At 44.2% G+C, this 23,954-nt stretch overlaps 1 protein-coding gene across 5 annotated transcripts in view; it reads left to right on the forward strand.

Moving 5' to 3' along the window:
* Positions 1-2,171: 2,171 nt before the first annotated feature.
* Positions 2,172-23,954, forward strand: part of CARHSP1 (calcium regulated heat stable protein 1) — a 38,487-nt gene continuing 16,704 nt past the window's right edge. Inside the window, exons 1-4 of one of the 5 annotated variants that reach the window (XM_032230406.1) lie at positions 2,172-2,263; positions 14,350-14,453; positions 16,470-16,562; positions 22,472-22,651. In XM_032230406.1, coding sequence (XP_032086297.1) covers positions 22,494-22,651 — 158 coding nt within the window. In that variant the 5' untranslated portion in view covers positions 2,172-2,263; positions 14,350-14,453; positions 16,470-16,562; positions 22,472-22,493. Of the gene's footprint in view, positions 2,264-5,311; positions 5,473-14,349; positions 14,454-16,469; positions 16,563-18,042; positions 19,271-22,471; positions 22,652-23,954 lie in introns of those variants that run through there. The other 4 variants (XM_032230404.1, XM_032230405.1, XM_032230402.1 and 1 more) reach the window with 4 other exon arrangements.

A 23,954-nucleotide genomic window follows, 5' to 3' on the forward strand; every position in this document is an offset into this window, starting at 1 on the left:
TTTTTCTTTTTAATGTTTTTTGTTGGGTCTTTTTTTACTCTTTTGTCCTTTCTGAATATTTTGGCATTTTGTGCTTTAACCTTCTTCGAAAAACTAAAAATCTAAATTTAAAGAAAAAGAGAGAACCGCTCCATGGAAAAAGTTATTCAAAAGGCTGGTGAAAACCTAACTTCTGTCTGCATCATGAGTTATGCTGAGTGACTGCAAAAGGATCTGGAAATGTTCTTTGTTTGCTAGGCTGACCCTGCTAATCGGGTGACCACTGAATGTTTTCAACCCCTTTGGACTAACAAAGACAGCTTCACTTTGCAGACTAAGGTTTATGCAACATGCTGACCTATCAATCGTGCTTTAGAAATCAGGTTCAGACACAATGTTGTATAAACAGAGGCACAAAATCAAGATCATGTGAAGTATTAGTGCCGCTTTACAAAACCTCCAGTAAGAATACTGCTTACTGGAATACTGCAACCGATTTTGGCCACCACACTACAAAAAATGTTGAGACTTTGGAAAAATTTCAGAGAAGAGCGACGAAGATGATCAATGGTCTGGAGACTAAACATATGAAGAATGGCTGCAGGATTTGGGTCTGGCTAGTCTAAAGAAAAGAAGAATTTAGGGGGTTGGACTAGAAGACCTCTAATGTGCCCTCCAACTCAGTTATTGTTATTCTGATGAAGTTAGGAAAATGTATATGCCAGATACAGACTACAACCCTCAAGGTTTCCAAGGAAGCAAAATCTATCTATTCTGGGGTGAATTCTAGAATCTGGAGTCCCAAACACATTTGAAGGGAGATAAGAGGTCTACCTGCAATGAACAACTGCTAGGGGGAATGGCCAGATCTATTTGCAAAAGGACAGAGGGCCACTTGGCGATAGCAGAGAAAGAGGATATGTTTGCTTCCTGCCATCTAGAGGTCATGAAGTGCACTGCGGGTCTGAGAAGTACATGGCCCATTTTTCTCAGGGCATTTAGCAGTGAGTAACGAAGGAATAACTCTGTGGTTAGTAAGGGTTCTTGATTGGAGAATGAGCTTATTTTGCCATTTCACCAGCGGGAACACATGTAGCAAACATTCTGCTTGCAAGTATTATGTTGAAAAGAAGCGAGTGCTAAGAAGATCCCCACCGTCCTTAAAAAAAGATCCTTCTGAACTCAGAACAAGCGTTCATTCAACAGCCAAAATAAATCACTCGGCTGTTGGGGAATTCAGCCGATCCTGAACCTCCAAACCAAAAGAGCAAAGAAAAAAAAGTTGAAGCAAAACCCAAAATTTCCAGGATTCCAGGATGGCTTAAAGCAGCCAAAAAAGCTAATACTGTACAAACCTGTATTATGAAGACATAAAATGAAAATCATGTCAAGTATTAGTGCCGCTTTATAAATCCTAGTAAGGCCACACCTGGAATACTGCATTCAGTTTTGGTCACCACATTACAAAAAAAATGTTGAGACTTTGGAAAAAGTTCAGAGAAGAGCAATGGCCTGGAGACTAAAACATATGAAGAACGGCTGCAGGATTTACGTTTGGCTAGTCTAAAGGAAAGAAGAATAAGGGTGACATGATAGCAGTATTTCAGTATTTGAGGGGCTGCCACAAAGAAGAGAGGGTCAAATTCTCCAAAGCACCAGAGAGCAGGACAAGACACAATGGATGGAAACTGGTCAAAGAAAGAAGCAGCCTGGAATTAAGGAGAAACTTCCTAACAGTGAGGACAATTAAGCAATGGAACAGAAGCCTCCAGAAATCATGGGTGCTCCATCACTGGGGGCTTTTAAGAAGACTGGACAGTCACTTGTCTGGAATGGTATAGGTTCTCCTGTTTTGAGTAGGGGGCTGGACTAGAAGACCTCCAAGGTCCCTTCCAGCCCTATGCTATTCCATTCCATTCCGAGAAGCAGCTCTGTCCTTGTGCACAGGCACTTTTAACCTTCCCAGCCTGGGCATGCTTTACTGCCCAACCCTTCCTCTGCCAACACCCCCTCTCCCCTGCCCCTAGGGATAATTGAACCCGCGAAGCCGTTTCGCTTTGCAACCGCGATGGCTCCAGAGACCTTGCAACGTCTTGGGGGCTGAGCCTTTTCTCAACCGCCTCGAGGGCGCTCTCTGCCGGCCGAGCCCGGGGCCGCAAAGGGGGCTGGATTTTCCCTGCAAGCTCCACCCACTGACGGTGAGGGGAGGGCCTGAGCAGCGGCAGAGGGAGTCGTCTGGCAGAGGGAGCCGCGTTGACCTGGGAGCCTCTTGGACGGGGACTCGGTGAGTGGTCGGGGCTTCTTGCTCGCCCCGGGGAACCAGCTGTCGGGGTGCAGCAGCTGGAGAGGAAAGAGGGCGGGGAGGGGAGAGGAAAGGGGCCCGCTCCTCTTGCTGGGAAACTGGACTCGGAATTTGGGGGGGGGGGGATTTGTGTCCAGGCAAACTTGCAAGAGCAAGGGGAGGGGGAAGAGCAAGTGGGAGGGGAACAAACTTGCGAGAGCAAGTGGAAGGGGGGGGAAAGTGGGAGGGGGCGATAAAGAGCAAGTGGGAGGGGAACAAACTTGCGAGAGCAAGTGGGGGGGTTGTACGGGGGAGGGGGTAAAGTTTGCCGAAGGGAAAAAGGGGAGGGGGCGAGAAGACCAACTCAAGAATCGAGAGACACAGAGATCAGGGCGACGTGCTTGGGTGTGTGTGTGAAATTCTTCTGGGGGCTTTTGGGAGACCCTCCCCAATGCCCTTGGTAGGGAGGGGCTCCGTTCGCTTTGCCCCCCCCCCGTTCCCTTTCTTGCGGGGGGGGGACTGGGCTGGTTTGGCTTTCTCTGAACCCCCCCCCGGAAAAGAGGGGGAAATGTGGGCGGGGGGAGGGCTCGGGGTGGAGACCCCGGCTGGTTCAGTGGGGAGGGGGGTCCCTGGCCTTTGCAAAATCGGAGCACCGCCTAGAAATGGGGAGCGGGGCACACCAAAGTTATTCCTTTGCAGAGCCTAGTGAGTCTCTTGGGCAGCCCTGAGGTCTGGCCACCACAACAGCCCTGCCAGGTAGGCTGGCAAAGGGAGAGGAGTCGCCTGTTAAGGTCCCTGGAGGTTAAGGTGGACTGGGAGGTGGCCTCCCCAGGGCAGCAGGCGCCTTCTCTGCTATGCCAGAGAGGCTGATAAGCGTCATTCATCCTTACAGGTAGACTTATAGCCATTCGCTTAGTGACCATTCATAGTTACAACGGAGCGGAAAAAAGTGACTTGTAACCTTTTTTCACCCTTGCAACTGTGCCAGCATCCCCACAGCCAAGCCAAGCCAGGGTTTATTGCAAAGAGCAGAGCAAGTTAAAAACACTCAAGGAATATCTAGTTAAAAAGTCTAGAATAAAATAAGTAAAGGTAAAGGTTCCCCTCACACATATGTGCTAGTCGTTTCCGACTCTGGGGAGCGCTGTTCATCTCCGTTTCAAAGCTGAAGAACCAGACCTGTCTGAAGACTCTGGGGTCATGTGGCCAGCATGACTCAACGCCAAATGCGAATGGAACACTGTTCCCTTCCCACCAAAGGTGGTTCCTATTTTTCTACTTTCATTTTTAAGTGCTTTCGAACTGCTAGGTTGGCAGAAGCTTAGACAAGTAACAGGAGCTCACTCCATTACGCGGTGCTAGGGATTCGAACTGCCGACCTTTCTGATCGACAAGCTCAGCCTCTTAGCCACTGAGCCACCGCGTTCCTGGATTAAAATAATAAACAGCACATAGAATCTACATGAAATCACAATTTGGCATCCAATCTTCCAGTTGCGCGTGATCAAAATTTGGACTCTTTGACAATGGTCCACCTTTATGACGGTCGCAGTGTGTGTGTGATGTGATCCCCTTTTGTGACGTTCTGACAAGCAAAGTCCATGGGGAAGCCGGATTCACTTAACGTCCGTGTGACTCGTGATTCCCTTAAACAACTCCGGCAAGAAAGGTTGTAAAATGGGGCAAAACTCACTTAACAACTGCATCGCTTAGCAACAGAAATGTTGGGCTCACTTGTGGCTGGAAAGTTAAGGACTACCTGTATTATCCTTATATGTAATCATTATTATTATTTAAGGCAGCAGGTGGCAAATATCAAGAGAAAGGACAGATGTCTTGGATTTAAACCACCTGTGAGGTTGGGGGGGGGGGGTGGAAGCTGGGCTTACTTAACAAAACCTCTTGAGGGGGGGAGTTTGTTTTGTGATAAGAGCCCCCCTCCCGTTTGCCCAGCAGATGGCAAAATGTGCTGAGCTTTTATTTATGGCAGGTCTGCCCAACTTTGGCAACTTTAAGACCCGTGGACTTCAACTCCCAGAATTCCCCAGCCAACATGGAATTCTGGGAGTTGAAGTCTACAGGTCTTAAAGTTGCCAAAGTTGGACAGACCAGGTTTATGAGCTTCTTGTTGAAGCGCCTATTCTCTCCATTCATGGTGGGGCTCCAAACAGCCTAGCAGAGCTGCCCCCTCCCCCTCTACAAAGCGCAGAGAGGCTCCCTTGGGAAGAACCTGGGGGGGGGGGTTCAAACAGGAACCCCCAGAGACAAAGCTCTTCTTCTAAGGCGCCTTATAGACCTGGGCAAGAAGTAAGAAGGAGTCGGTCAACCCTTGGGTTCTTCTCCTCTGCTTCTGGGCTGGTGGAGTCTCAGCCCTCTGGAGCTCCATAGGAGACTTTGGTTCCCATATGGCTGGGCTGGCCCGTGAATTGTGAGCCTTGGCTTCCACCAAGCTGATTTTCAGGTCTCTGCCGCACATGTGGGACACGTGTGCGCATACACGGGGGAGGGGGGGTCACATGTGCATGCGCAGGGAGGAGGAAAAATGAGACCTGCTAGGCCCAAAACGGGGCATGGGGGTTCATGCGCACATGCATGGGGGAGTAGGAGGGGTCGCAGCGGGCTCACATGTGCATGCACAGATGGGTGCCGTGCGGGACCCATTGGGTGTGGGCACACATGTGCGTGCTGTTGCATGCGTGTGCATGTTTTTGGCACGTGAGGACAAAAAGGTTAGCCATCACTGGTTAGGGTCTCCTGCCTAGGTGGGGGGGGGGGTTGGACTAGATGACCTACAAGGTCTCTTCCAACTCTTTTACTCTGATAAGGAGGGAAGCAGGGAAGTTGGCTTTCCAGCTGGCAGACAAGTTGCTTTTTAAGGGGCAGGGTTCCCCCCTCCCCTCCCTTTCTTGCCTGGCTGTCTGGTCTGGCTCCATGCATAGGGGGCGGGTGGGGGAAATGGGGGGGAGGAATTTTCTGGATTGCAGCTGGCAGACGGAGGGGGTGGAGTTGCAATGGCTCTTTGGAGGAACAGCGCAGGATCTTGGCTTGGCTCCTCCGTGGGAGGAAAAGGACTCTTCCCTCACCAACTTTATTTCTCCCCAGAGGTTTATTATGTGGGGCTGGGAGTTATTTTGGTGTGTGGGAAGTTTAACTTTTCCCTGGCCGGAATGGTCCAGCTTGGAGAGGGCTGTAAAGCACTGGGAAAGCGGCATGTAAGTCCAAGTGCTTTTGCTATTGCCAGAGCTTGGCAGGTCCTTCTGCTGCCTTTCTGCCTTGCGTGGGGTGGGGGGGGGTGGGGGGGGGGGGGGGGGGGGGGGGGGGTGGGGGGGGGAAGCCCAACATTACTGTTGCTCAGGGAAGCAGGTGTTAAGTGAGTTTCATCCAGAGGTGGGATTCAGCAGTATAAGGTTCCAGCAGTTTCCCCGAGCGACTGAATGCCCAAGAGAGTGAAACTCCAACAAGGCTTGCAAAAAATATCAGCTTTTATTTATGGCCGTAGCAAAAGCTGGGTGACAAAACTATATCAAAACATACAAACAAATGCATGCAAGGAAGAGCCGCCCCTGCAAGAGGAACTCAGAGTATTATATACCTCTTAGGCAGATAGAAACAAAGTTTGTCCAATCAGAGACAAAGATTCGTTACCAACATTGATGTTTAAAGTGTTCTTTTGTTCCTGTCTCTGTCTTCCTTATCTGTGGAGGATTCCTATAGCCTTGTGTAGGGAGTGGCAGCACCCATTTGCCAAGTTATTTTTCGGCAGAACACTTTCAGGATTTATGAGCCAGGAAAACTCCCTAGTTTGGTTCCTTTATCTATGGGGCCTGATATTGCCGTGTAATAATTTCTTTTATGTTTTCAATAACGTGCCTAGTTTTGAAGCCAAGAATAGAAGCGAGACGCAGTAGGGAGATAACATTTGCAGCAATGCCATCCAGTATTAAGGTTACAATTTGCTAGGCTAGAAAACAACTAATTTCTGACAGTATTCAATATAATAAGCAGAAGCCAATAACAAAGCTGAATTCTTAATAAATGATTTCTAGCACTATATCATATCAGAAGCAAACATTGGTTTAATCAGTAACAATTACATAGTAACATATTCATAATAAAAGCAAATAGGCAATATTAATTCATATTAATTCATATACTCTGACCAGTTCTGGAGAACCAGTAGCATAAATTTTGAGTAGTTCGCGGGAAAAAGGCGGGGCTTAGCAGTGAGAAGATGGAGTTTCAGGCTATTCCTGAAGTTTCTCTATTCCGAAGGATTTTGGACGAGTCGTTGGACTCTAGCTGTCCCGTAGAAGACAGTGAAAGGTGAGGGGAGATCCAGTGACCTCAGAGACGATCGCAAAGTCTCTGGGGGGTGTGGAATTAACCCCTCTTGCCAATTCCTTTTGGATTAGCTGCATGCTAACCGAAACTGCAGGTGCCCCTAAGAATGGTTTGAGTGGATTCACCTGGTAAGCTGATTTTATTACTCAAAGAGAGACAGTCCGCACTAAAATCTAAGCTAATTGAAACCAAAGAACAGAAGAATCCAGCGGCGAATCGGCTTTTTTTTTAATGGATTTATGGCTGGTGGTTACTCTACTTCTTAAATGTTTTGAATGCTGTTTATGTGGATAAAGGAAAGTTTACTTCAATACTTCCTCACGGTTCTCCTTAAGTGGGCTGTAAACCAATTTATTATAATTTGGCTTCTTACAACCTGACACTTTTATTGCTTGGCTGTGTTAGTTTAAGACCAGATAAGACTGCATAGCTCCCAGCGTGTCCTTAAATTTCATCTGCGTCACATCATGGCGTCTCTACTTGCTCCAAGTAATTCATTCCAAAAGATTTTCTCCGTTTTTCAGAAGTTGTTTGATACTTATGAAAAATCTGAAAAAATATCTGGGAAAAAACTGGACTATTTGTTATCTTTAACACTAAAATATGAAGGAAAGAGTCAGAATGTTGAATGTTTGAGTGCTCCTGAAATTCAAATGAAGAATGTCAGAAAGGAAGTTTCTCAACTTGCTGACACGCCAGGCGTCTGTTCTACTTCGGAGGCAGAAAGAGAAAGAGATGCAACGTTTGAAAGAAGAAGAGCCACACAGAAAACTTCGGAGGCAGAAAGAGGAGGGGGAACCATACAGAAAATTTATTTCAAAAGACAGAGCGTAGAAGGAATGAGAAACATTAAAGAATCTGTACTTTATGAAACATTATCTGCAGAATTTTTGACACCACCTTTGAAAATTCAGGACAAATTGAATGGAATATACGAAGGACAACATTATTACATCAGAGGCATCCTAAGCAAAAAGGTGCGAAGATATTTCTGTTTGGACTTGCCTATAAAAACGTTTGGGGAATTTGTTTTAAGAATGGTAAGAGGACTTTGCTATTGGAGAGACATAGGCTGATAGATTGAAGAATACAATTGAAAACTAGCTAAATCTAATTACTCTTATTTGTAATAGATATAGCTGAATAATAATTGATATTGATAGTAATGTATATAATGTGGAGTTGATATGATAATAATTGGATATGAGACAGGAAGGTTGGAAATATTTTGGATTATATATAAAGGGTTTTAATTATAATAATTATTACTATTATAAATAAAATATATACAGTTAAATGTTAACTAATATGGGGAAAATGTTATGATATATGATATAACTATATAAAGAAGGGAGAATGATAATAAATTATACTGTATGGAAGATGGAATCTTTGGTATTAAATACTATGGATGTTCAGCTAAAATAGGATATGAGGATTTGATGTTAATAGAGGATTTTACAAACGTAATGAAATGTCAGCATGTGTCTATGGATTAATTCTTTGGCATAGTTAAGGATGAAGGATGTTTAAACAACTATAGTCAACTAAAAGTGGAGGTATAATGATGTTACTATGGTAAACATTTGAGTTAAGATATTTGAATTAATATGAAATAATGGAAGAGATGCACCAAAACATGTTGTAACCAGCTGATATACTTTTTTTTTTATGATATATACCTGTGTTCGTTTTTTCCCCCTCTTTTTTTTTTTTTTTAATTCACTGCCTTGTCTCTTTTTTTTCTTTTTTTTGCTCTCTTTTTTTGGTGTTTTTTTTATTTTCCCACTGGTGTGGGTATGTATTGTTTAAGAATATTATTATTATTAATATCTTTAAATAGTAATTACAGTCAAATGAAAATGGATATGATGATGATATGTATGAATATCAGAGTCAAAATGCTTGAGTTATGTTTGTTGACTGTGGAGGAGATGTACCAAAGTCTATTTGTGATCGACTGATACGCTTTTTATAGCATGTAAAGAAAGATGTTGTACCTGTTTCAAATTAAAAATTAAATTTTTAATAAAAAAAAATTTGAGTAGTTCGGAGAACCGGCAAATGCCACCTCTGGCTGGCCCCACCCCCATTTATTCCGAGTCCCAGCTGATTGGGAGGAAATGGGGATTTTGCAGTAACCTTCCCCTGCCACGCCCACCAAGCCACGCCCACCGAACCAGTAGTAAAAATGTTTGAATCCCACCACTGGTTTCATCCCCTTTCATGACTTTTCTTTGCCACCGTTGTTAAGTGAATCACTGAAATAGTGAAGTTAGTCACACAGTTGTTAAGTGAATCTGGCTTCCCCCATTAACTTTGCTTGTCAAAAAGCCACAAGGGTGTGTGTGTCACGTGACCATGGGATACAGGAACCGTCATAAAAATGAACCCCTTGTTGAGCATCTGAATGTCTCTTGTGAATGCTGCAACAGTCGTAAGTGTGAAAAATGGCCACAAGTCACTTTCTTCCATCCTTTTGTAACGTTGTACAGTCACTAAAGGAACTATCTGTACTGCATTGATCTCTTTTCTGAGCCACCTCAGATGGCGTCCCCCCCCCCCGCCCCTCCAGGTCTGTCTGTTGTTTTGGCTGCAATGGCAAAATGTATTTATTTGTTAAATTTACCATATTTTTCAGATGCACCAAAATTTTGAAAAGGTAAAGTTAAAAAAAAAGTTTTTGCACTTTGCAGGCCTCGCAAACCCTTTGCACTCCTCGTTTTTTGTGGGAAAACAGGGCATGCAGAGAATTTGAGAGACCTGCAAAGTTTTTTGCTCATTTTTACTCTCCCCAGCCCCCAGGAGCACTTTGCAGTCCTTCCAAACCCTCTGCACCTCCATTTTTGCAAAGGGAGTGGGGTATTGGGAGGCCAAAAATGCTGTATTCGGTGTATAAGATGCACCCAGATTTTCACTCTCTTTTTGGGGGGGGAGAGGTACATCTTATACTCTGAAAAATATGGTATTTTTCACTCTGGGGTTACTTTAGGCTGCTTACAATATAGGTAGTTCTCTATTTACACCTGTTCATTTAGTGGCCATTCGAAGTTATGACATCATGGAAGGAAGTGACACTAATAACCATTGTAGCATCCCCACAGTCAGCTGATCAAAATTCAGACGCTTGGCAACTGACTCACATTTATCATGGTTCCTTAGTGTTCCCGGGATCACATGATTCCCCTTTTGCAACCTACTCCAAAGCAAAATCAATGAGGAAGTCAGATGCTCATTAACAGCCATGTTACTAGGTTAACAACGGCAGTGATTCACAGTTTTGCGGCAAGAAAAGTTGTAAAATGGGGTAAAATTCACTTCACAAAAGTCTCGCTCAGCAAAAGGAAGTTTGAGCTCAGTTGTTCATGGGTTGTGGACTATCTTAATAAAAGAAAACAAAAGGAGTAGGAACAGAAATAAAATAGTAGAATAAAATAATAATGAGAAAGAACACACAAAATGTTCATCATTCAGGTGTCCCCCCCCCCATGCCACTCACTCTGCTGAACACCTAATTCCCTTAGTCTTATGTTCCTATGTAGTAAGGCTGTATTACTATTATCCTTCTCATCTGTTCCGCTACCTTCTCTTATTGGTGTCATTATTATGATTATTATTACTTTGTTTGATATTATTGCTTTGCTGTTTTTGCATGTACATTGAGAGCTACTGCACGGAGACAAATTCTTTGTGTGTTCAATCACACTTGGCCAATAAAGCTGTTCTGTTCTATTCTATTCTATTCTATTCTATTCTATTCTCTCTATTCTCTACTATACTATACTCTATTCTCTATTCTATTTTATTCTCTTTTCTCTTTTCTCTATTCTCTACTATACTATATTATACTTTATTCTATTCCATCCATTCCATTCTATTCTATTCTATTTTCCATTCCATTCTATTCTATTCAATAGTTCTGTTCCGTTCTGTTCCACTCTACTCTATATTCTACTCTACTCTATTTTTCACTATCCATATCCACATTGATATGATAATCAAAAACATGTTGGGTAGAGAGCAGAGCAGGTTGGGGGAGGCGAAGTCTGCCATTAGTCTAACGTCCACCTCCAATGGGGCTTTGGAGACATGGAAGCAGACATGGGAATCCTGCTTCCTACTCTTTAAAGCAGCCATGTCTTATCCAGCAGGAAAAGTGGTAGCTGCTTTAAGGCGCTGCAGATGGACTAAGCCCATTGCCTGGGTGATTATGCCTTATGCTTGGGATCTCCACGGCTTCCCCAATTCCTGCAACAACCTTGAGTCCAGGACTTAGTCAGGTTTCCAAGAAGCTTGCAGTGTCGGCCAATATGATCACTTGTAGACTGGAGGAGATGTATGTGAGAGAGAAGAGAGAGCTTGCTTGAGAGTATTGACGTAGAGTAGGTTTAAAAAATAAAATAAATTGCTCTTAATATATACTGCAATTCTTTATTTCCTTGCAAGGATATAAGGATGGTTAGCAAAGTCTTTTTTTTTTCTTACTCCTTTGAATTCATTGTCACTTTTTCAATGCCATTGTAACTTTCTGCTTTCTGTAAACCTGGTTTGCTGTAAGAGCTTTTTGTTTTTGCATTTGCTGTGTAACTTTTTGCCAGAGACTTTATCTACATTTATTTTGGGCTCGCAGCCAGCTTGAGCCGGGACTGATAAATATTTCCTTTGAAGTTCTGTTTGGCTGTCGTCTGTGAACGAGCGAAGAGCGGGGTCAGAACAGATTGACTTCTGCCCGACAAACCTCCATTTAATTAATTATGGAGCAATTACTTGCTGAAAATAGGCAACTGGCCCAACGATAGCAGTATTGGCGGACCAAATTGCTCAGCTGCAGAGAGCTGCAAAAAAAACCCCAGCCAAGGAGGAAGTGTCCAGTAGCCATGCCAGATAAATTTGATGGGAGTCAGGCCATGTTTGCCGCGTTTCTGGGACAATGCCAGCTGTTCCTGAGTTTGAGAGCGGAGGACTTTCCCACTGACCGGCGAAGGTGGGATTTATTATCAGTTTGCTCTCAGGCACAGCTGTCCGTTGGGCTACCCCCTTGTTAACCCAGCCTAGTCCTTTGTTGAATGACTTCCAGGGTTTCTGTCAGCATTTTCGGTTGATGTTTGAGGATCCTATTAAGGGGGAAACATCACTAGACGTCTGAAGTCACTGCAGCAGGGGATGGTTCATTGCAAGACTATGTCAGTGAATTCAGGCTGCGTAGCCAGGATTCAACGTGGAATGAACCAGCTCTGATGGACACTTTCCAAGATGGATTGTCTGATGCCTTGCAAGATGAATTGGCAAGGGTGGACAGGCCACCGACGTTTGACGCGTTGGTCCACTTGTGCCTCCGGATAGAAGCCCGGCTACAGAGGCGAAGGCCTCGCCACGCATTCCAGGAGATGACCAGCATGCCGGTTCATCAAGAGACTGCAGTGGACTGGGAGCCCATGGAGTTGGGTGCTGTCAGACCTCGAGTGTCACGTACAGAGATGGACACGACGTGCTGAGGGATTGTGCTTCTGTTGTGAGGATCTTGGACACCTGGCGGGGAGTTGCCTCAAGAAGAATAGAAGGGTTGCGTGGACTGCGGCCATCCCTCAGCAACAAACTATCGTGTCAGACAACCGGCACGTTTGTGCAGCTGTGATACCCCGTTCGCACAATGTAGCGGGCATTCGTGAGGTGTGGAATCCCAGGGCGGATGCCCTGCCTATGAAATCGGAGAACTCTGACCCTGCGGACTCGCTTCCACCTCGGACTGTTCTACCCGTTGCATCCTGCGCTGCAGTTTATCATCCCGTGAGCATACAGTCTCTGATACGGGATGCGCAGTGGGGTGACGAATGGGTGGAGCGATGAAAGTCGGAAGTAGGGCTGGCTTACCCATGGACTATGGAAGGGGATCTTTTGAAGTATCGGGCTGGCTCTATGTTCCCGCAGGGCACATCCGTAGACAGGTGCTCTCTCAGGTTCATGGCGCTTCTGCATTGAGACATTGGGGTTTTTTCCGGACATTGCGCCTGGCATCCCGTCAGTTTTGGTGGCCCCATTTAAGAAACGACATGCGGAAGTGCGTGGCGTCATGTGTCCAGTGCCAATGGACCAGGTCTGCAAGGAGGGCTTCGTCCAGATTCCAGCCCTTGCCGACCCCGGTCCCCGCAGCACAGGACTTCGTTTCTAGGTTCCCCGGGGTACCAGTGTCTTGGACTGTGTACCGTGGAGGCTGTCACCAACCCTTCTGGGCCGCATTCCAAGCGTCAGAACAGGGGAAGGGCCCTGCGGTGGGGGATAGTGTGGTGGCCTGGTAGGAGCTGGTGGAGCTGCCGCCAGGCTCCGACGGCGAGGGGTCTTGTGGGTTGGCCTTGGAGGAGGTGGAGGACCCTGGACAGGGTGTTAGGGCTCGCCGGAGCTATTAGAGCCGCCACCAGTCTCCGATAGTACGGGGGCTGGTGGTTCAGCCTTGGAGAGGGTGGAGGACCCTGGACGGGGTGTCCACGCCGCGCAGGGTGGGAGGAGACGTGGTGGCCACCGGATACCTGGGGAGCATTGGATCAAGGGAATGTTCCTGCAGGTATTTGGGAATCACGAAGGAGGAAGCACAGGAGATGAGTGCGGGCCATCTTATGGACAATCCATTCCGACCGCATCCAGACCGTCAGACCCGGGGAAAGGGCCCTGCGTGGGGGATAGTGTTGTGACTCAGCAGAAGCTTGCTGTGAGTTGCATCAGGATGCAGGAATAATGAGCAGCTGTTGCTCGTTAGGGTCGTCTTCTGCAGATAAAAGATGGATGGTGCCACCCCTTAGTGGCAGAAGTCAACGTCGTTCGTCGTTCATCGTTTGTTTGTTCGTGAGTTCAGTTTCGTGATTCAAAGAGGCACTTGGATAAGTGATTTGCTTTCTGTAAACCTGATTCAAAGAGGCACTTGGATAAGTGATTTGCTTTCTGTAACCTGGTTTGTTGTAAGAGCTTTTTGTTTTTGCATTTGCTGTGTAACTTTTTGCCAAAGACTTTATCTACATTTATTTTGGGCTCACAGCCAGCTTGAGCCCGGACTGATAAAGTATTTCCTTTGAAGTTCTGTCTGGCTGTCGTCTGTGAACGAGCGAAGAGGGGGTCAGAACAGCCACCCATATCAATAAAGAATACAGGAAATGGGCATTGATTGGCTACATTGGGAATAGCAAAGCACTGGTGGCACAAGTGAAGGGAACAAGCCATGGATCTGAATTGCTTGTTGTATGCTAGACGTGGTGGCTCAGTGGCTAAGACACTGAGCTTGTCGATCAGAAAGATTGGCAGTTTGGTGGTTCGAATCCCTAGTGCTGCATAATGGAGTGAGCTCCCGTTTCTTGCTCCCGCATGCGTCCCTCCTGAGCTCTGTTTTCACTGGCAGAGGTTTGCAGGAGGCCGTTGCAGCCAGAAGCAGAACTCGGGAGCCCATTTTCACTGGCAGAAAGCATCATGGGCTGGTCCCTCACTGTTCCCAGGGTAGCCCCGCGGGCCAGATCTGGCTCGCGGGCTTTGAGTTTGACACCGCTGTCTTATATTATACTGCAATATACTGGCTGGGGAATTCCGGGAGTTGAAGTTCACACATCTTAATGTTGTCATGTTTGAGAAACACTGCTATACGGTCTATTTGCATTTTACAAGGTATGTAATATTGTGCAGGATATTGTACATCAGGCTTCAAGCTGTAGCTTGTTGAATGAAACAAGAAAAATCTGGTTGTAGTGAGATATTTTTTTTCATAACAGTTTTTACAAAGTGTAAAAGGAAGAGAGGAAGAGTAAAACTTTGGCCTGGTGATTGACCGACGTTGGAACTTGCATCATTATACTGGGACCATTTCTCTTCCTTTGTGAGTTTTTGTATTCTTATTGCTGTCATTAGTAAACTGTTTGCCCCAGCTCATAACTTTCAAAATTAACATTTTTTTAAAAAAAAACCATAATTAAATTTCAGATCAAATTCTTTATGCGAATCAACAAAGCAGACCAAATAAAATGGACTAAATAAAACAAAGTGGAGCTACAAAATAGAACACACAAATTAAAATAAGGTGTACAAGATTAATGATATGCCTACACCCACACAAACACACACCATATCATACTTGCATGATTTTGCAATCGTTAATATAGGAGCTCTGCAAGCTGCAAAAAACTATTTGCAGCCAAGCAATCATGATAGGCAGTGAGACAAGATTGATGGCAACTGAGAGCTTACTCAAAAGAAGCTGTTTTAAGAAATTTACTTCAGAGATTGAATCTTTGAGGAGTGTCTAATGCAGTTGGTGATTGGTACAGAAAAGGCCCAGTCCCAGTGGGAAATACCAGCATTCAGGTCTGCCTACTCCTGGCTGATCTTTTTTTTATTCTCTTATATAATTACAAGTATACATTCACATAGTTACTGTTCTTATTTATCTTTATCCCTTTTACCTGTTTGTTTTTCCATGTAAAAAGTTAAAATAAACATCCTGGATTGTTTTTCTTAACATCCTATAGACCTATTTTGTATTGTTACCACCCTAATTTTTCTTTTCACCCCTTCCTTCCTTCTCTACTTTCTTCCTTCCTCCCTTTCCCTTTCCCTCTTCCCTTACCTCTCCCCTACTCCTCTCTTTCTCTTCCCCCCCTTACCCTCTCTCCTTCTCTTTCTCTCCTTCCCTCCTTCCTCTCCTCTTTCTTCCTTCTCTCCCCTTTCCTCTCTTCTCCTGGGTGATCTTAGAGTTACAAAGAGCTGGAAGATTCTTAGAAGTCATGTAATCTAACCCGCTGCTCTGTGCTGGAAGCCTTCCTTGGGAGGGAGGGCAACCAGCCCCTGTTTGATATTCTCCGAAAACAGAGAGTCATCCCTGGTGCTCCTGACTCATTGTTCAGCCCTTTAAAGCTCTTTTCCCCCCTTTTTATTGTTTGATTGTTCAACCTTGCTTCTTAACAAGAGGCTCGAGATGTATTTGACATGAGCTGAATATCATTAAATATGTCTTAATTGTCAGGGGGAAAATCCCAGGACAGTTGCTTTGATTCGCTGTGGATGAATCAAAGATGTGCCATCTCCCGAAAGGCAGGGAACCGTGCCAAGATTGTTGTTTTGATGGAAAGAGGACCAAAACTAAGATTTTAGGCGGTGTGTTTTGGAGTCCGGGAATTGCCTTTTCTTGCAAGTAGAAAGCCAGGCTCTTAAGATAGCTTCGTGGAAAACGATGGAAGAAATTGTGAATGGGCAATATTTAATAATACATATCATAACGACAGCAAGAATAACATATGCACAAAATTAAATGATAAAATAACAACGTGGAATGTTATAATGAAAGGGTAGAGTATGCAGAGAGATGGACAAAATTTACAAAAGAAATAAAAGAAAAGGAGGAAACAGAATATTAAATGGTATGGAACATGTATAAATGGAAAGAAGGATTGTAAATTAAGGACTGTATATACCGTAATAGTATCATATGTATAGACAAAGAAACTGAAATAAGGGGGAGGCAGAGGTACATTTACAATGAATGTATACCGAGGTGGAAATGTTGTACAGAAGGAAATTGCAAATATAAATATATATAAATATATATATATATATTGTCTTATTTAAAAAAACTGTTCAAGAAAATATTTTTTAAAAAATCTGAATGGGAAACAAGAGAATCTTGAGTTTTTTCACTTTTCCCTCTCTGGAGAACTACAGTTCCCTGGTTTTGCCTGAGATCAAGATTGTCCAATGCCAGCCTACTGGAACCAGAGTGTTGGAAAATGATTGGGAAATCGAAAAGAGGATTGTAAGGTTAAGAAACACAAACACAAAACTCGAGCCTTGGCATGCCTGGTGTGACCTGCACAGTGACTTTTCCTTCCTTCTTGAACAGCCCCAAAAATTGAAATTGAAGGGTGGAGTTGGAAGATTAGAAGATCGGAGTATTAAATTAGGATTAGAGCGGTCTTCATAACAACCCTGTAAGGTAGGCCCGTGGAGGAAGAAGGGATGTGCTCTCGTTATGTCGGAGAAATACGCCGCTCTCTGCCCCAGACCATGTTCCTGGCTGCCCCATGCTTCCAGGCGGCATTCAGTGATACAAAGAATGTGATTACCTCGTCCCAAAATGGAAGAAGGATCGGGCTTGCTTATTAAGCTTATATACTATTTTTCTTCCCCCAAAACTGAGGCAACTTACAAAACTGCCCCTCGCTTTAATTCTCACAACATAGAATCCTAGGGCTGGAAGGCCTTGAAGGTCTTCTAGTCCAACCCACAGCTTAAGGCAGGAGACATTATACCATCCGGGTCAACTGGTTATCCAGTCTGTTTTTGAAAACTTCCTTGCTTGATGAACTTCACAGTTGAGGGAGATGTGAACTGGGCCCCTCATTTCTAATTTAGTACTTCAATTACTCTAGCGCCACATATTTAATCTGTATTTTTTTATCTTTGTATCTGTTCCCCATGCTGGCTGGGGAATTCTGGAGTTGAAGTCCACACATCTTAATGTTGTCATGTTTGAGAAACACCGCTATAGGTCTATTTGCATTTTACAAGGTATGTAATATTGTGCAGGATATTGCACATCAGGCTTCAAGCTGTAGCTTGTTGAATGAAACAAGAAAAATCTGGTTGTAATGAGATATTTTTCTTGTAACAGTTTTTACAAAGTGTAAAAGGAAGAGAGGAAGAGTAAAACTTTGGGCCTGGCGATTGACCGAGGTTGAACTTGCATCATTATTGGGACATATATATTTCTCTTCCTTTGTGAGTTTTTGTATTCTTACTACTGTCATTAGAAAAGTGTTTGCCCCAGCTCATAACTTTCAAAATTAACATTTTTTTAATGCTGGCTGGGGAATTCTGGGAGTTGAAGTCGACACCTCAAAGTAGCCAACGTTGAAAAACATAGCTTTATAGTGGTTTTCCAATGTTGGCAACTTTAAGACGTATGGCTTCAACTGATATAAATTATATCTTATCTATATCATTTGTATCTTGTCTATATCTAATCTATACCTTTCATCTCTCTGTCTCTATATAATATGCCGTCTCTATCCATTTCTATATATTTCTTTCTCTTTTCTCTTTCGTAGATATTAAAATTCTGGACCTGCGCAAAGTCCAACCAGGAGATGTTGGGTGAAGGAAAAAAGGGCAGAGATGCTGAGAGTGCCTGGGTTATATGTCCTCTCTGGGCTTTTGAATTTGAACTTGTATTCTGATTGGTTGTCATACTCCCATGGGGCCATGCAGGGGCAACTCTGTAGGCTGTCCTGAGTCCTAAGCTTGATTGACTCTTGCTGGGTGATGAGTAATGGAAGGGCTTTGGGCAATTCCTATTATGCTTCTGCCTGAAGGAGGTAGATCTTTGTTATGTAGTTATGTAGAATAGGCTGGCTCAGCCCTTAATGGCCCATTAACAAAGGTGGGGAGGGGGCTGAGTTTTTGTCTCCCTTTTAGGGGAAATATTCTATCCTTTAATAGTTCCTAAAATATCTCATTTTTCTAGGAGAGGGGTGGACGATAACTTCCTACAACCCCAAACACTGCAAAACACTAGTGTAAACTTTGCTATTCAGATCTCGCTCCATGTTGGGGGGTTTTGCGTCTGAAAAGAGGAAAAAACTAGAAAGCAAGCAAATGAGAAGACTGTGGTTTAATAAACCATAATTATGCCATGACTTTAACTGATGGCTAAAGCTGTTGTAATAGGCTTGTTTTCTCCTCTTTCCGGACAGAGGTGGATGCCAGCATTTATAGGCTTCTATTTCCATTCATCGAATAAATAAAGGGTGATGGTGGAATCATTTAACAAGGGAATTGTATTCCTTCCATGTAATTGATCCCTCCTGCAGCTCTCCTGCCGCCAGATTCTTATTTATTTAAATGAAACTCTTGAACTTCATGGAAACATCAACATTTTTGTTCAGGGGTGCCCCTGCTTGTCCTGATTTTTTGTTTTTAATAGAGACCGTAAGTAGTGTCAGCAAAGCAGAATAACCTGCTTAAAATAATTTTATGGTTACGTTTAGTTGGTTGTCATTATTTCTCAAATACTTTAGCTTTAGTTTAAGGGTTCACCCACAATTTAAACAACTTGTTTATTTAAATACCTATTGTTTTGCTTCCTGGCCTTTCCCAACAATTATAAACCAGCATAATTAAGGAGGTAGAATCAAATTGTTCTCTTTTTATTTTTTAAACATGAAATTAAGCTTCTAGATCTTACGGTTAGGCAAAATGCTGGAAAAATCTCTAGGAAAGACAAGAAAATGTTGAGTGAAAATTCCTCAAAGTAAAGAAAAAAAATGACTTCTTTAATATATTTTTCTGTACTCATTTGTTTTGGAAAAATCTCTAATTCTCCCAACTTTATCCAGGGTAAAATCTGGAATTTGTTGTCATTTTGAGACGCTGTCTGTTTTCTTCAGGGTTCAAGAAGCTAAGTTCTTTGCAATTTCCTTTTCCATTGCCGAGGGATCGATTGCAACATAAATTTGAGCCTGGAAGGCGCGGAAGACGGTGATGCCTGTCAGATTTTCCATGATAAAACTCTGCTCTCCGTTGCGCAGAGACCGTTGATTTGCCAGAAACCCCAAAGGGATTTGCGAGGCACATCAGCCTTCTCCAACCTTGCCTTTGCGTTATCTTCTGGGTAGATGAAGATCTTGGAGCAGTGAAATGAAGGCAGGTGATAGGCAAACTGATTCAGTGGAACAGCTTGTCTCCCAGAACATCGGACATAGAATAATAGAGTGGGAGGACCTTGGAGGTCTTCTAGTCTAGTCCAGCCCTCTGTTCAAGCTGGAGACTATATCATTTTAGACAAATGAGTGTCCAATCTCTTTTTGAAAGCCTCCAGTGATGGAGCACCCACAACCTCTGAAGGCAATTTGTTCCATTGGTTCATTGCTCTCAACGTTAGAAAATTTCTGCTTAGTTCTAGGTTGCTTCTCTCCTTGACTAGCTTCCATCCATTGTTTCCATCCATTGCCATCTGTCAGAAATGGTGTAGGGCAGGGGTGTCCAAACTTGGGAACTTTAAGATGTGTGGATTTCAACTGCTGGCTGGGGAATTCTGGGAGTTGAAGTCCATAAGTCTTAAAGTTCCCAAGTTTGGACACCCCTAGTGTAGCGTCTCCTGGTGGGTGGTGTTGGACTAGATGACCTACAAGGTCCCTTCCAACTCTGTTAATCTGTTCCTCATCTTTCTTTTGGTGATTTGGAAAATAGTTTGACTCCCCCCTCATCTTTTGGGAACCCTTCAAATGTTGGAAAACTGCTATCCTGTCTCCCCTGGTCCTTCTCTTCACTAGACTAGCTGTGTCCAGTTCCTGCAACTGTTCATATGTTTTAGCCTCCAGTCCCCTCATCATCCTGTTTGCTCTTCTCTGCACTCTAGTAGAGTCTCAGCAAGCGATGGGTGCATCATCATTTGAGGTTTTAAGGAAGAGACTGGGGAACCATTTTTCTGGGATTGTGTAAGGAACTCCTGCCTTGAGCAGGGGGTAGCAGTAGAAGACCTCCAAGGACCTCCCAAAGCTATGATCCCAGTATTCACCCTGGCTTAAAAGGTGTCAATAAAATCTAGAATCATAGGGAAGCTCTCTGCTTAAAATAGGGTGGGTGCATATATCGTTTTAGACCTCTGCACATCTTTTCAACGAATTCTGCTTGGTTTTTAAAAAAATATATAAAAAACACGTGAAAGGTTTCCTGTTTTAATAGGCTGTGTTTTTTCAAGGCACGGCCTCTGCTACAGACCTAGTACTATCGTATGCTTGTTTCCTGGCACGCCTCTTCCTCATGTGGTGCAATATTTTCTCGCCACAAGGTTTGTGAGAGTGGTGGGTGCACGTTTGCCTACCAGCCACGCTGCTTCCTGAATTAGGTGACCGGAATCTAATCGGGTTGGCTTTTCCGTTCAAAGTTCTCCTCTTTATGGTCCTGCTAGCACTGATAGCAGACTGAGATTCATCTCCCTGCAAGTAGAAAGCTAGCCCAGGAGAGAGAAGCAGGAGGGTTTTTCTCAGTGGTGAAAGATAAATTACTACCAGTTCGGTGGGCGTGATAGGGGAAGGATACTGCAAAATCTCCATTCCCTCCCCTCTCTGGGGCCAGCCAGAGGTGGCATTTGCCGGTTCTCTGAACTACTCAGAATTTCTGCTACTGGTTCTCCAGAACTTGTCAGAATCTTCTGGATTTCACCTCTGGGTTTTTTCCTTAAATGTTTTACTTGCAAGCGCACTTGGAAATATGTGTAATTGGTCTGTTTGCAATGTGTGCTTTAGGCAAACAACAACATTTGCCTAAAATACACCTTAACGCAATTTACGTTCCAAAATGCATGCGCGCTTCAGTTTGTAACGATGTCATCTGTTAGGACGGTTCGTTTAGCTGTCTCAAAGAGATCCACCAGCGGAAAATTTTGAAAGGTGATGGGGTGGAACCTTGGCAGGGAATGCAAATGACAGAGGGGCAATTTTATCTTGCAGGCCGATGCACTCCAGGAAAGCAGGCCTCTTTATTGTGCAGGCTGCCATTTGCTACATCTGCAAAGCTCCAGAAGGCTTGGGAGTGTATCCTAGAGAGGGCAGGGAGTCCTTGACTTATGACAGTTCATTTAGTGACCATTCAAAGTTATGACACCACCGGAAAAAGTGACCGGTGACCATTTTTCACACTGATGACCATTGCAGCCTCTCCACAGTCACCTGATCAGCATTCAGACACTGGAGAACTGACTCAGACTTATGACAGCCACAGTGTCATGTGATCCCTTTTTGCCACCTTCTGAGAAGCAGAATCAATGGGAAGACAGATTCATTTAACCACCGTATTACGAACTTAATAATGGCAATGATTCACTTAACAACGGTGGCAAGAAAGGTCACAAAGTGGAGCAGAATTCACTTAACAAATGTCTCACTTAGCAACACAATTTTTGGCTTTACTATGATTGTAAGTTGAGAACTAGAGACTGGCCTGGAGGCTAAAACATATGATGGACGGTTGCAAGAACTGGGCATGGCTAGTCTGGTGAAGAGAACAACCAGGGGAGACAGGATAGAAGCCTTCCAATAGCTGAGGGGCTGCCACAGAGAGGAGGGGGTCAAGCTATTCCCCAAAGCACCCGAGGCTAGATAAGGAATAATGGATGGAAACTGACCAAAGAGAGATTCAACCTGGAAATGAGGAGGAATTTTTCTGATAGTGAGAACATAACCCGTGGAACAGAAGTTGCCTTTGGAAGTTGTGGAAGCTTCAGCACTGTAGAGTGGGGGGTTGGACTAGATGACCTACAAGGTCCCTTCCAACTCTGTTAATCTGTTAAACTACCTGTATTTTCACTCTTGAAAACAGAATGGAAAATTCCCGCATTGCCACACGTCTCTCCTTCCTTTCTTCTCTTGACTTACTGAGATGCCAGGGAAAACATTACGTCAATAATGGGTTTCTGTACACATAATGGGGAGAATGGAGAGGGAGGAACACTTTTCTTTTGTGTGGATTTGACATTTTTTGATTGTCTTGACTCATGTTCAGTTTTAAACAGTTTCCCACCCACCCCCAAAAAATTAAGATTCCTGTAAGAGTCTTTCCTCTGTATGTTGATTTTTGAAGGAATGGATTGCATAACAAGTACAGGGAGTTCTTAACCTATGACCACAATTGGGCCCAAATTTCTCATTGCTAAGCAAGAATGAGTTTTGCCTCATTTTATGACTTTTCTTGCCATAGTTGTTAAGTGAATCACTTGTTGTTCAGTTAGTAACACATCTGCTGCAGAATACTGCTGGGGACCAAGCAACCTCAACAAGAGAGCCAAGTTTCCTGGAACGGATTTGATCCAGGTGGTCTGAAGTGCTTTCTCTTCTTTCTTTTTAGCTTCCTGCCGGCTGTGTCCAAAATGTCTTCGGAGTCATCTTCAGCCCACCAACGGTCTCCACCTCCCAGGGCTCTCCATCTGCCAGAAGGCCGCCGGACCAGAGACCGCTCTCCTTCCCCCATGAGAGGTTACCTGATCCCAAGCCCACTTCCGACTCGGAGGAACCGCACATTTTCAGCGTGAGTATGGAGGCGAGGAGGTGAGACCGTGAGTGGGAAGGAATGAGAAGGGGTCTAGGAGTCCTTCCCCATTGCAAAATTGTATAATTTGTCAGAAGAGTAATTTAGACCCAGCCTTAGCAGAAACAAGAAACAGACTCCTTGCCCCGAAAAAACTCTCTTTATTTATCTCCTGTGACTTAATGGCATTCACACACCGAAAAGTCCTGCAAAGAGTTAACTGCAGTAACAGACCTTATGAGTTCCTTGTGATAATTGCCAGGAAATCCGCAAAGCTGCAAATTAAGTTGTGGCAAGAAGTCTTTATAGCATGAAACACAATGAGCAAATTCTTCAGAAATCCGAACTGTTGTCTCCTACGACCACCACTCCCCATTTCCTTCTGTTTATTCCCCAGCCAGGGAAGGGCCATTCAGCGTCCACATATACTTTGCTTCCCGAGTCAACTCCTTGTCCTCCATTGTTCTCCTCTCCTAAATGCTCTGTGCATACATGCATCTGGAACAGGCTCCAGCTGTTCTTCCTCCTCACTCATTTCAGCCTCCAAAGGCAGCTGCCTCTCCGGTGGCTGGGAAATGCCAGACAGCTCTAGCTCTGCATCCGACACGGAGCATCCATCAGAGCCTTCCCCAAACTCCAGCACTGGCCCAAGTTCCTCCTCAACCTCCTCATTGTCCAAGTCTATTGCCTGCTCCACTGACAGCTGGTGGGCCACAGCAGAATAAATAAAAATGAAATCCAGACCGCTGTGAGGAAAGAAGAAACATTTATTCCAAAAAGCAACAGATTGCCATTAAGGGCAGCTGCAGAGAAGTGAGGTACAGCAGCAGGCTTTCATAGGGGGAGCTTGTCCAGGGTGTGGAGGTGTTTGCTGTTTTTACTTGATTAACTTAGTTTCAGCTTGACTGTCAACTATCTAGTGGAAACACTGATTCTCAGGCCATGGGGGAGTCTGTTAACGTTTTAAGGGAAGACGGAAACAGTATAAAGAATAAATATAGTTTGATATAGAGCTTCTCATAGGGCACCTTATTTTCCTAACAACTGAAGTGCACCTTGGATGCTCTTCTGTTGAAGGGCCCTGCAAATATGAGTTGCATTAAGGATGCATCTTTAAGAATGCTGAGTTTATGGTCAGGGGTTTGACATTACAAGTTTTTTTTTCATATCAACTGGACACCATCTAGAACAGGGGTCCCCAAACTTGGCAACTTTAAGACTTGTGGACTCCAACGCCCAGAATTCTGGGCATTGGAGTCCACAAAGCTTAAAGTTGCCAAGTTTGAAGACCTCTGATCTAAGT

This window comes from Thamnophis elegans, chromosome 14, assembly GCF_009769535.1.
Source record: "Thamnophis elegans isolate rThaEle1 chromosome 14, rThaEle1.pri, whole genome shotgun sequence".
In the NCBI taxonomy this organism is placed as follows: domain Eukaryota; kingdom Metazoa; phylum Chordata; class Lepidosauria; order Squamata; family Colubridae; genus Thamnophis; species Thamnophis elegans.